At 35.2% G+C, this 14354-nt stretch overlaps 1 protein-coding gene across 5 annotated transcripts in view; it reads left to right on the top strand.

The window, feature by feature from the left end:
- LOC136848168 (RAD52 motif-containing protein 1-like) overlaps positions 1-14354 on the top strand; it is a 74524-nt gene that overhangs the window by 16172 nt on the left and 43998 nt on the right. Inside the window, exon 1 of one of the 5 annotated variants that reach the window (XM_067120480.1) lies at positions 12357-12528. The exons of 1 other annotated variant lie outside the window; for it this stretch is intronic. In XM_067120480.1, the coding sequence (XP_066976581.1) occupies positions 12514-12528 (15 nt within the window). In that variant the 5' untranslated portion in view covers positions 12357-12513. Of the gene's footprint in view, positions 1-12356; positions 12529-14354 lie in introns of those variants that run through there. 3 more of the 5 variants (XM_067120490.1, XM_067120466.1, XM_067120457.1) reach the window with 3 other exon arrangements.

Raw genomic sequence — 14354 nt, 5'->3', positions numbered from 1 at the left:
ACGACATACTATATTATTTTCAATTTCAGTCTCGCAGTGACCTCAATAAAAATAGCATGAATTATGTAGTTTCATAAAAACGTCTCTTTACAAGCTGTAGATTTCTAAATTGGGAGAGGGTAGAGGGAGTCTGGTGGCCACCCTCGGTATCATGTTACACCCAACTGTCAAAATAAAACAACTACCCTTGCGAGTGAATAGCCCATTTCTTCTATTTTATTCTCGTATATCATATTACCTCTAAACAAACCTCTATTCCTCCAATTATAAGGTTTGACGAGCCTTATTAGGCTGCATTTAGGATGTACAAAAGATAGAAACCCATCGGGTATAAGCCAAGCACATAATATAGTTTTAGAAGCAACAAACATTAAGCCAGTTTAAAAGACACTATCTGGCTGCCATTTTCCTCATATATAGACTAGATTAGGCTAGAAATACTGTACCATTTCTAGGAAGAAAGATGATTTTCTAAATTGTAGAAGATATTGGCCTGTACATGCAAGTCTTTTATAGAAGTTGAGACTAGTTGATATTGTGGACTCAATGAATAATTATTCGAAACCTTGGTTTGTAGGACTATTTGCTTTTATATTTTTGTTTAGTTTTGTTTTAATTCTAATGAATAGTTGATGATACAAGATTCATTTATATGATAATGATCTTTCAGCAGTTACATAAAATCTTGATTAAAATTTTTTAATCTTTTAGCTCAGTATTGTTCTTTGCTTGCTACTAAATTTTATGTTTTATTTCTTAAAATAAATAACGTACAATTCCTGCAAATGGTCAACCTTGACCGAAAACAGAACCAATTAGTACAAGTTTTTGTGTTGTTTCAGGTCTTCCACAAAACCATCCTGTCCAATGCATAGTGACGTTCTCGAACATAAAAACAATTTATTTCTCTCCCGTATAAGTTACTGTTAGCTTTAACCTCATTTGATGTCAAACCTTTGCTCATACAGGAATAGTATTCAGGAGTTCCAACAAAGAAAACCCATTTTAAGCGAAAATAAAATATTTAAATAAGTACCCATTTAAAATTATTTCAAGAAACAAATATATTACTGTTTGTTTTCTTCATGAAAGCAGCTGTTATATTTTTTGAGGGAGTTGGGAAGCAGGGCAACTCAAAAGAATATTAATCGTCTTGATGAAAACCCCTAACAAAAAAACAAACACAATTACGCGGCAGAAGAATTAACATATTACTTTTTAACAATTTTAATTTTGCCATTTGAATGTTTCTAATGACGTCCTGAATTATATTTCGCTTTAAAGGTTTGTAGACAATGAGGTCTTACTTATACAGTAACTTATACATATACATAGTAAAGTTGTTTTTATGTAAGAAATAACTATATGAATATAATAATGGTTTTGAAGGAAGACCTGAAACAAACTCTTGTACAAATTGGGATGTTTTAGTCAGTGACCATAAACTGAGGATAATTGTACTTACGTTAAGAAATAAAACATAAAATTCAGTAGCAAGCAAAGAACAATACTGATCTCAAAAATTTCAGAAAACAAGATTTTATGTAACTGCTGAAAGATGATTATCATATAAATGAATCTTGTATCATCAACTATTCATTAGAATTAAAACAAAACTAAACAAAAATATTAAAGCAAATAGTCCTAAAAACCAAGGTTTCGAATAATTATTCATTGAGTCCACAATATGAACTAGTCTCAACTTATATAAAGACTTGCATGTACAGGCCAATATCTTCTACAATTTAGAAAATCATCTTTCTTCCTAGAAATGGTACAGTATTTCTAGCCTAATCTAGTCTATATATGAGAAAAATGGCAGCGAGATAGTGTCTTTTAAACTATATTAATGTTTGTTGCTTCTCAAACTATATGGCTTATACCCGATATTTTTCTATATCAATGATAGTTAATTTTTGTACATCCTAAATGCAGCCTAATAAGGTTCGTCAAACCTTATAATTGGAGGAATAGAGGTTTGTTTAGAGGTAATATGATATACGAGAATAAAATAGAAGAAATGGGCTATTTACTGCAAGGGTATTGTTTTATTTTGACAGTTGGTGTAACATGATATCGTGGGTGGCCACCAGACTCCTCTACACTCTCCCAATTTAGAAATCTACAGCATGTAAAGAGACGTTTTTATGAAACTACATAATTCCTGCTATTTTAATTGAGGTCGCTGCGAGACTGAAATTGGAAATAATATAGTATGTCGTGCAAATTGATTGAAATGAAAAGCTAAGAGGACTCGCAACAGCGATCACAAGCAGCCATCTTTGTTTCCATTGGACGTCGTCATTCAAGATGAAGAGGAGAAAAACAAAAGCGCATCGCCAAGGCGATGGCAAGGATTGAGATGGTGATCGTTGATGAAATGATTTCTATACAATTAATATAATACAAGGTGGATTTCATGAAATGATTTTATTAAGAGAAGACATGGGTTGGTGGCAGAAGTGTTTTGGAAGTAGTAAATATTGGCGGGAAGTAATATAATTGGAATTTGAGGCGATTTGATTTGGCGTTGGTGCCCTTGTTACCCGGAATAGGGTTAATTTTAGATACAGTACAAGTTCCAAGACAGATTCCTTCGTAGAGCGGCATAACAAAGTGGTCATATCACTCTACCAGTGGGACCCAAAAAAAAAAATACTGGTGGTATAAGGCGTAGCCCACCATACAACCGGAATTTTTTCACAGCCGCACACCAAAGTTATATAATATGAATATATTATTTGATAGAATAACCTAGAATTTTTGCGACACAAATGGCGTTTTAACATGACACGACTACTGTTTTAGATCAACGAAGTTGCATGCATTGGGACCATTCAGTAACTGGATAGGTGACCGCAACTGAAGCCTTGTCTTAATTTTCCTCGCTTTTTAAAAGGGTTCTTTTGATTTATTACGAGGATTACTGTAAATATGCATGTAAATATACACCTAAATTATTATAATATAAAAGTTAAAGAATAAAAACTACGTCTGTGGTGGGATTCGAACGCCCTCCCCTGCGCTAATATAAAAGTGGTGAAGGCGATTATGTCCTTATGGATGAATTCACAGAAATTTGTAATTTTAAGGCAGAAACAGTGATGACTCTAGGAAGGAAAACACTTTTTCAAAAATCCCGGTCATATAAAGGTTCTACCAATAGACTTGAAATGTTTGATAAATTAACACATTTTTTCACATATTGTGCAATAATTTAAATGCCTAATGCTGCCAAGTTCTGTAGCAAAGACACTTATGTGTTTTCGCTCTCCTCTCCACCAAATGTGAACAAAGATTAAGACAAAGACATATATTTTGTTGATGATTTTCGTGATTTATTAAAAAAAGAACACTGATAATGCAAATTTATGCTTCAAAAAGTTGGTACTACAAAAGATGATCACTTTTCCTATGAGAATTCTTACTAACTGAAAATTACATGAAATAACAGAGGGAATAATGAGAAATTGAACTATCATTGTTGATACAAAAATATTTGCGATGATTAGCAGAAAAAAAGAAACATTAAAAAGGAAATTAACTAAGTAATCTGAAAAAGATTCACTTGTAGTAAACTGAAATATTATCATAACGTTTCCGTTTTTGACCAATTTGTTAATATAATAACGATCCTAGAATGAGAAGGGAGAAGACATTGCATTTAAACCATTTCATATAGTCATATGATACCGAAGGTATATATATTTTGTCACTTATCGTGATTTATAAAATATATTTAAAACTGATAAATATACAACCATGAGTTATTTTTGTTGTATTATATATGAAATATACATTTGGTATAACACTTTATGTAACGCCTAATATAAAAGAGAGAAAATTAGACAAGTGACTAAACCTATTGAAATTGAAGCAAAACACGACTTGAAGTAGCAATGAGGCAGCGAGGGCTTTGTTTCCATTGGTCATCGTCATTCAAAATGAAGAAAATTGAAAACAAACTTTCAAGACGTATGTTGAAAAATGGTGCTTGAGATGGTGAATTAAGTAAGAGTTTAGAGAAAACAGCATTTTTTGATCAGCGAAGTCAAATGTTTTGGGTGTGGTCAGTTTAAATTTTGACCGCCAATGAATCGTGATTTTATGAACGATTTTTAAAATGGGTTCTTTTGTTACATTATGAGAACCTATTGCATTATGTATGTATTCACAAACAATTTCTAAAATAAAGAATTAAAGAAAAACATTTTTTTTATGAGAATCGACCTATTATTAAAATTTTTTTTTTTTTAATGAGAATCGTCAACAAAATTTCTATCTTTTTTAATCAAAACATTTGGTGGAGAGGAAGGAAAAATCATTTGTAAATTGCTACATAAACTTGGGAGTGCTTGGGACTTTTATTTATTACACAGTAAAAAAATGTGTAAATGGTTGAATGTTATTAGAACCTTTATAAGAGTTTTAGCACTTTGTTTACGAAATTAAAATGATTTTATTAATACACACACACGTATATCCTAACAGCTGTCAAATAAATAAACATTGGCAGTTTGTTATTTCAGCATAAAGACAAACTGTTGGCAACCAGTGGGTTGCAGTGTACTCAGAGCATGTTTTCTACAAAACGTTGCTGTCACTGCAGCTCAAGTTACATATTTTATGTAATCAAAATGGCGGAAAAATTACGCTGACATAGGAAGTCGGCCCTCTAATGGAAATTCTATAGAGAACATTAGATTTTCCTTCAAGTTGCTGCTCAAACCATCCATAACAGGCTACATGAGACCAAGATATTTTTCATCATAATTGCCAAGAAACACTTAAATCAGAAACACAAAGAATAGAGGCTAGGGTTTGTTTGATATAATCCAAAGGCTGATGATTTCTGTAAGAGTCATCTTTTGCGATGAGGAGGAGACATTCTCCACTGATGAGCATGGTGTCTTTTTACCATGGCGTTTAACATTAACTAAATTAATGTTGAACTTCTTGCTAATTTTAATTCTTTAGAAATACAAATTTATAGGCATTATATATTCAGTTAACTTCATAAGAAGCATCAAAATGAGTTATTTAAGTAGCATTGAAAGAAATGAGAAATTACACGATTTCTATTTATAACATTTATGTAATATAATATAAAATATGAATATATATATAAGGTGACTAAATATAATATATATATATATTAAATAATTTCGGAGGGAAGGAAAAAAGTTTTTTCAAAAAATCACCGAACAACGAAATATTGGAGCGCCCCCAGCTGTTTGCTTGACCAGAATGAGAGAGAAATTGATTGTAATGGATTTCTTCTTTTTGTTGTATGTTTTTAGTCTCTCCCTCTACCCTCTCCCAATTTAGAAATCTACAGCTTGTAAAGAGACGTTTTTATGAAACTACATAATTCATGCTATTTTTATTGAGGTCACTGTGACACTGAAATTGAAAATAATATAGTATGTGGTGCAAACTGATTGAAATGAAAAGCAAGGAGGACTCGCAACAGCGATCACAAGCAGCCATCTTTGTTTCCATTGGGCTTCGGCATTCAAGAAGAAAAGAAAAACAAAAGCGCATCGCCAAGGCGATGGCAAGGTGATTGAGATGGTGATCGTTGATGAAATGATTTCTGTACAATTAATATAATACAAGGTGGATTTCATGCATAATTTTATTAAGAGAAGACATGGGTTGGTGGCAGAAGTATTTTGGGAGTAGTAAATATTGGCGGGAAATAATATAATTGGAATTTGAGGCGATTTGATTTGGCGTTGGTGCCCTTGTTACCCGGAATAGGGTTAATCTCTAGATACAGTACAAGTTCCAAGACAGATTCCTTCGTAGAGCGGCATAACCAAGTGGTCATATCTCTCTACGAGTGGGACCCAAAAACAAAGAAATACTGGTGGTATAAGGCGTATCCTTATACAACCGGAATTTTTTCACAGCCGCACACCAAAGTTATATAATATGAATATATTATTTGATAGAATAACCTTATTTTTGCGGCACAAATGGCGTTTTAACATGACACGACTACTGTTTTGCGATCAACGAAGTTAAGCTGCATTGGGTGTGGTCAGTAACTGGATAGGTGACTGCAACTGAATCCTTGTCTTATGCTCTCCCTCGCTTTTTAAAAGGGTTCTTTTGCTTTATTACGAGGACCTACTGTAAATATGCATGTAAATATACACCTAAATTATCTATAATATAAAAGTTAAAGAATAAAAACTACGTCTGTGGTGGGATTCGAACGCCCTCCCCTGCGCTGATGTGGGCTAGTGGTGAAGGCGATTATGTCCTTATGGATGAATTCACAGCTTGTAATTAAGGCAGAAACAGTGATGACTCTAGGATAGGAAAACACTGCTTAATATCCCGGTCATATAAAGGTTCTACCAATACGAATGAAATGCTTATGATACAATTAACACATTTTTTTCACATATTGTGCAATAAATAACATGCCTAAGCGCTGCCAAGTTCTGTGGCAAAGACACTTATGATTTCGCTCTCCTCTCCACCAAATGTGAACAAAGATTAAGGAAAGATAGATATTTTGTTGATGATTTTCATTAAAAAAAAAAACACTAATGCAAATTTATGCTTCAAAAAGTTGGTACTACAAAAAGATGATCACTTTTAAGCAGCTATACGAGAATTCTTACTAACTGAAAATTACATGAAAGCACAGAGGGAATATGAGAAATTGAACTATCATTGTTGATACAAAAATATTTGCGCGATTAACAGAAAAAAACGAAACATTAAAAAGACGAAATTAACTAAGTAATCTGAAAAAGACTAAACACTTGTAGCCAAACTGCCATACTATCATAACGTCTAATTAGACCAATTTGTTAACATAATAACGATCCAAATGAGAAGGAGAAGACACCGTACTGATAAACGCACATGCATATATATATATATATATATATATATATATATATATATATATATATATATATATATATATAGGATGCCCTTCAGGATATATGATATATATAGAGAGAGAGAGAGAGAGAGAGAGAGAGAGAAGAGTAAACCTATTGAAACATGAAGCAAAACACGACTTGAAGTAGCAATCACGAGCAGCCAGCTTTGTTCCCATTGGTCATCGTCATTCAAAATGAAGAAAAGGAAAGCAAACTCATTATCAAGAAGATGGGAAGGTGCTTGAGATGGTGAATTAAGTTCAAGGTAGAGAAAACAGCTGCTTTCCGATTAGCGAAGTTAAGCTGCTTTGGGTGTGGTCAGTAACTGGATGGGTGACCGCCAATGAATCCCTGTTTTATGCTCTCTCACGATTTTTAAAATGGGTTCTTTTGTTACATTATGAGAACCTATTGCATATATGTATGTATATACACAAATAATTTCTAAAATAAAGAATTAAAGAAAAAACTGACGTGCGTGGTGAGAATCAACCTTCACTTGCATTACTGTTTTTTTTTTTTTTTTAATGAGAATCGTCAACAAAATTTCTATCTTTCTTTAATCTTTGTTCACATTTGGTGGAGAGGAGAGCGAAATCATGTGTCTTTGCTACAGAACTTGGGAGCGCTTGGGCCTGTTATTTATTACACAGTATGTGAAAAAAATGTGTTAATTGTATCTTAAGCATTTCATTTGTATTGGTAGAACCTTTATATGACCGGGATATTAAGCACTTTGTTTACGAAATTAAAATGATTTCTATTAATACACACACACGAATATCTTAACAGCTGTCAAATAAATAAACATTGGCAGTTTGTTGTGTTCCAGCATAAAGACAAACTGTTGGCCCCACAGTGGGTTGCAGTGTACTCAGAGCATGTTTGTCTACAAAACGTTGCTGTCACTGCAGCTCAAGTTACACACAATCAAAATGGCGGCCAAATTACGCTGCACATAGGAAGTCGGCCCTCTCTATGGTTCTCTCTCGTTGCTATAGAGAACATTACGCTTTCCCTTCAAGTTGCTGCTCAAACCATCCATAACAGGCTACATGAGACCAAGATATTATTTCATCATACTCCTGCCAAGAAACACTTCATATCAGCGAAACACAAAGAATAGAGGCTAGGGTTTGCGTTCTGATATAATCCAAAGGCTGATGATTTCTGTAAGAGTCATCTTTTGCGATGAGGAGGAGACATTCTCCACTGATGAGCATGGTAGTCTTCTTTACTGCTGGCGTTTAACATTAACTAAATTAATGTTGAACTTCTTGCTAATTTTAATTCTTTAGAAATACAAAAATAGGCATTATATATTCAGTTAACTTCATAAGAAGCATCAAAATGATATGCCTAAGTAGCAATGAAAGAAATGAGAAATTACACGATAACGGCATTATATATATATATATATATATATATATATATATATATATATATATATATATATATATATATATATATATATAAATATTTTGCTGTTCGCCCTCTGTGCAGTTTATTATAGAAAAAATCGCGAACAACGACATACTGGAGCGCCCCCAGCTGCCTTGCTTGACCTGAGACGCCGCAGAGAGAAATTAGCGTGCGTGTGTAATGCCTTTCTTCTTTTTGTTGTATGTTTTTAGTCTCTCACTTCTTACCTTGTTATTCTTCCATGTGTGTCCACAGCACCTCGCTTTCTGCAACTGGTATATTCTTGAAGATAAATTATTTTTAAGTATTTATATCTCTCAGAAAGGCGTATAGAGACGAGTTCTGTAATTTCTTCACTTTAATAAGCACTTAGTATTATAAAGATCAGTACAAAATTAACAGATTACAGCGGTATAAACGAAATCACTCTGGAGTAATTAACTTGACTCAGTCTGTATGGGGAACACGAAAGCGAGGGGAGACTTACTCTCCCTTAGTGGACACAGTTCCAATCTGCTGCTCTCCTGTCGCTCTCCAGACTGTTGAACCCCTCGATTGCTTGTTATCTGTAATCTCCACCTCCTTCTAGTCTTATTGGAAGGATTTATCAGCAAGGCCTCCCCTTCAAATAGTTGATTGGAAAGGACTGTAGTGGGTGTGATTCAAATCTCTCCTTAGAGGACTTGATTGGAGGTGATCTTAGGAGGGTGTGTGAAAGACCCCTCCCTAGCATGTTTGATTGGAGTGTGTTGAAGTACATCACTTTGTCCAGCCCCCAATTTCCTGGAATTTCCATGAAAACGCCTCCTATTGAAGGTGGGGTTATAGAGCTGGCTGCTGTAAGCTTTTTGGCTGTGCTGACTCATGATTTGGTTAACTTAATCGCGAGGCCACTACTTCCCACTTTTATGATCGGTTTTTGGCTTTCGACGTGATATACTTGCTCACTGTTTTTTAGTTCGTGCAAAGTCCTACATTGGTCAGCGTATTTGAATCCACGATAATAACAACAGCTTTTAGGCGTTATCACTGTTCTCTCTGCCTCTTTTTTATCTCTCTCTCTCTCTCTCTCTCTCTCTCTCTCTCTCTCTCTCTCTCTCTCTCTTTAGTTTTTCAATTTTCTATATTTCTCTTTCTCTCTTTTCTACCTAATTTCCCTAGCTACTCTACACGTGGGAGAGACACAAGTCTTGTCCTACCATCCCCCTTGCTATTAGTGAATTGGGAAGACTGCTATTATCAAGACTTCCGATCGTCCGTTGTATGCACAAACAACTTTCATCCACAGTAAGTCTGAAATTTTTGCAAAGTTTCGCCGATTTGCTAGTATCTCTTTTCTGTATTTCCAGTTCCTTTGTTTCACCCTTCACCACCATCTAGATAAACCAAGTATCCAAGTTACCTTTATGAAGTCTAGATTAAGAATAATTTATATTGCTTAGCGACATTCGACTATTCCCGAGAAGTAACTAGGAATTAGGGAAGGTTAAATAAGTAATTTACAGCATTTAGGCAGCCCTGTGTCTCGATCCCATTGTTCGGAAGAGGAATAGCCTTTTACCAGTGCTAACTGCGTATGATGAACCGTTGTGTTAAAAACCTTACTGAAGCGAAGGGATAATTGACTGCATCCGAAGTTGGGCAATTGTTCAAGTAATTTTCTAGCTAACTGTATATTCTTTGTGTCGGGGTTTCCTTCTCGACTGGCAACCTATTTCCATTAATAAACATCTGTCTTTGAGGTTAATTTGTAGCTTCAATTGACAGGTTACATGTGTCCTTGGTCACAAGTGTTATAAACAGTACCACAGGTCATCAAATGGCTCCTAGTAGGCTTACATTCTACATGTGAGAAATTCTTCTCACAACCATTTTTTCTGATGTTTTTGTTTATTCACTTGGTTTCGTGCGGTCTATCTCTTATTGTAGAGTTATTAGGATCGTCTGTCTCATAAAAAAATAATTGATTTGAGTTTTCGTCGTAAATTGCCGTCTGTCAGGTAATCGACAGACAAGAACTGTGTTACTGTATTTGTATCTGTTTTCATGTGAAATCCAAATATATTCGCATGCTTATGTATTTTGTAGAAATATTTACGTCTCTATTACTTAACGTAATAAGGGTGAAAGAACCACATCTAATTCGAGAATGACACTCTTACATTATTTTGCCTGATTTTTTATTATGATTCTAGCATGAAGTCTGGAGTACTGTTTTAGTTATAATAATTCATTTTTGTGTTTGAAATAACTCATAGTGAATGCATTGCACCACGTATAGTAATAGTTGAAGGTGTTATTAGATCTTGTTTGTACCTCTCGCCAGAGAAGCCATTAACCGAGGTCAAGAGTACGGGGGAGGGGAAAGGAAGGGTAGTTGTTCGGCCTGTGATCGCCCCTCTTCGCGCCCCTCCGCAGGCGTGTATGCGTATGTGCGTGCACTGTATGGGCGTGACGTCGCCCAAAATTGTATTGTCACACACCACCAATTAATTCACTACATTTAACCAATATGTCGAAATTGCGCAATATTATATATGGAATTTATTTTTTATAACGAACTTGAGAATTATCTTAAAGTTTGTAAGTCTGTTCTGTATTCGTGGTTATAGTATAACTTGTCTATTTTTCCCCCAATAAAACCCGAATGCAGGACGGAACTTACAGCTTCTTGGCTCAACTTTTGAGTAGACCTGATATTTAGTGTCGTGTAGTCACTGTAGTGATGCGTGTGTGTGGACTTAGAAAGGGTGATTGCCCTTGTCTAGAAAGGGTGATTGCCCTTGTCCTTTGAACTTTGTTGTAACTTGGCTCATTTTAGTGCCATTGAGTTATAATCCCCTTTTGAGTAATTAATTTTATTTGTCTCTTATGTAATTACTCTTTGCTATGTTTAACCTTTAGTTATTAAATTATTTTAACTTTAAATTCAACAAATGCGTTTCAGTATCCCCTAATTTATTTCATTTTCCTGTGTTTCAGTTTTTAAGAATGGGGAATATAATTTGATCTGATAAATTTGTATGGTGTTCATACTTTAAGGTTTCGCAAGTAACTTATAGTAACGAGGTAAATCAACCCGTGAGTACTCGCAAGATTTTGAGAGAGAGAGAGAGAGAGAGAGAGAGAGAGAGAGAGAGAGAGAGAGAGAGAGAGAGAGAGAGAGAGAGAGATAACATGTAGCGGTCCTCTAAGGTCTGAAAATCAACCCCTGAGTACTCGCAAGATTTTGAGAGAGAGAGTACTCGCAAGATTTTGAGAGAGAGAGAGAGAGAGAGAGAGAGAGAGAGAGAGAGAGAGAGAGAGAGAGAGAGAGAGAGGCGTGTACCTCTCGTCGTACCTCGTAGCAACTTATGATCTGAGTTCATGTCTATAGGGACTGCTCAGTAAGTAGTAGTACTTAATTGTCGTACTCATCAGTGATGATATTAGTGTGTTATCCTCGTTAGAAATGAATTGGGTTGAGAGATATCTCCCAGTAATTTAGAAACCGCAAAGGGAGCCTTGTGGTGGTGTTACTCAAGGATTTTAGCGGTTTTTTGACCAAGTAACAACGTTAAGCATACAGTCCACTTTGTCCATACAATCAACTTTTTTCGACACACTACATACACATAGAACAAATTTCTTAAAAAAAATTTCTTACCATATTGTGTGTTTATATACCAATACAAACTACGTAAGAAAAATTATTTACATTTTCATGCATCTATAATTTTAAAATAGAATCAATATCAGTCTTGCATTAAATGACAAGATAATTTGTTCTGCTGTGGAATGATTCCCAAGAACGTGCGAATGTGAAGTTCTTCCGACGATGATGAAACCGAAGTCGTAATTTTACCATTCTTTTTTATTATTTCTTATGAGTATGATAAAATTGCTGAACCACAAAGAAACCAATGCAATTAATGATTCTCATTCGCACTAAGCTACTAAGATTAATCTACAAGAAATAAAAGAATACTTAAGACCTCGTATTTTTAATTTTTCATCCCTCCGAACATACACCTACTCAGCAAGGTCTATAGATTTAATCTATAGACCTTGTACTCAGTGAGTCAGTAGTCAGTACTGACCATGTTTACCCAAGGAAGAAGACGGCGGAATTTTTGAAACGGAAAACGAGCAGCAACTTGGATATTTTGACCCAGAAAACTATTTGTCACTTACGCTACCAACCATGGCATCCTCACCCGTAAGGCTGACAGCAAGTTGAATAAGTATTAGTTTACTTAAATACGACAACTCATTATTGGAGATTTTATGCTGTGCTCTTAATATGCTAAAATCTATCGTAAATTTCCTGTTACCTACCGAGGGGTTGGCACCAAACAGTGGTTGTGGTTTTCTAGTATTAATTTAACGTTAAGCTGAATGGCCGTTTTACTCAAAACTCAAGTGTAATTTGCTGAATGCTTATCGCCTCTTATTTGTAGGCTGGTCTAAGTAACATTTTCGGAAAAGGAGTAGGGTAGGCTATCCCGAAATCACTAGGCTAGGCCTGCAGTAACCTGGACTAGGTTGAAGGCTGGCATGGTTCTTGATACTATGTATAGGCTACTTGAGTAAACTAAACAGGGCATATTGTACTAACAGCAGTAGTAGTATTAAACTCTCTTCTTTTATATTCAAATAATATTAGATCTGTGTAAGCAATTAACTCATTATCATAACAAGAAAAAGCCTGACGAACATCCTGGGAGGTAGAGTTCATCTCATGCTAGGTCTCGCGTTCATCTAAAAACTTTACGCATCCCAGGCCCGGGATGACCTTGGCTGGGGTTTTGCTCGAAAACTCTGGAAGGAAATAAAAAATCATAGGTAATGCCATAGCCTAAATCCTGAGGTGGGTGCAACTGAAGAAAACTCCCAGTAACCGACAGGAATATTTACGACACTTTGTGTTTTTGTTAATGTTTATGTCTTTTGTTTGTATTTACGGTATTTACTGCCTTTTACCTATGGTTTTATACTCATCCCCAAGGGGTTGGTACTAAACACAGCACCCACTTTGCGTGTAAACTGGTTGTAACCAAAACCAATGGGGCCTAATAGTAGCATAAAGTTTTACCCTGAGGTGTGGTTTCCTCAGAGGATACACCTTATAGCCTCACACCTCAGTGAAAACCTAGCATCAATAGGCATTGCCCACTGAAAATATATGCTTGTTAAGAAAGATAGCTCTTCAAACCTTTATTGGTTAGGGTAAGGGGGAGTCAGGTAGAACTGCAGCTAAAGTTAGTTAACAGAAAAGGAAAAATAGTGAAAGAGTAGAATAACCTAGACATTAAAGTTGTAAATTTTATCGGCAAACAAATTAGTTTAAATAAACTGTTACAAAGTATTTTACTTAACTGTTCCTATAGAAATATAAACCATTGGTTTTTTGCAGGAGTATTCCTCAGTGCAAGTTGGAATCAGTCATTGAACTTGGTTACAAGGTGGGTTAATAGGTGGTTAAGGGAATGCCCATCACTCACCTGATGTTACCAACCACTTTTCCTTTGGCCTCTGGGACAAAGCAGCAAATTAGGTTACTTTGATAATTGTGACGTAGTATTTTTCAAGTAATTTGCATTTTCCTTGGTATACAAACCAGAGCTTTTCTTCATAATTTTACCTCTGCCACCCCACACAGTTCCTGATCCTTTGGAAAAAGTGCCATCTTGGAGCAGTTGAGTAGGGGTATGTCTCTTCTCATACACTCACCTGTAATTAACCATATTGTTACCAAGTGTCAGTGGCCATTTCCAGCTCATGCTGATGCGTACATAAAGGGCTCTGGTTTGTATACCTAGAAAAAAAATACAAACTACTTTTAAAAAATCTGGTATTTTTCCATTGCTCATTACCAGACCAGGAACATGACATCTCTGAGTGGAAATAAGGGCACCCACAGTCAGTTTCTTGGGATTAACCACCAGCATAAGTTATAAGTCTCCTATTTAAAAAATGATGGTTTTAATTCTTTTAGGAACAGTTGCAAAATTTTAAAGATAAAATATATTTTTCATGGATATA

This window comes from Macrobrachium rosenbergii, chromosome 2, assembly GCF_040412425.1.
Source record: "Macrobrachium rosenbergii isolate ZJJX-2024 chromosome 2, ASM4041242v1, whole genome shotgun sequence".
NCBI classification, from domain to species: Eukaryota; Metazoa; Arthropoda; class Malacostraca; order Decapoda; family Palaemonidae; genus Macrobrachium; species Macrobrachium rosenbergii.
This window is presented reverse-complemented; position numbering and strand designations above follow the sequence as displayed.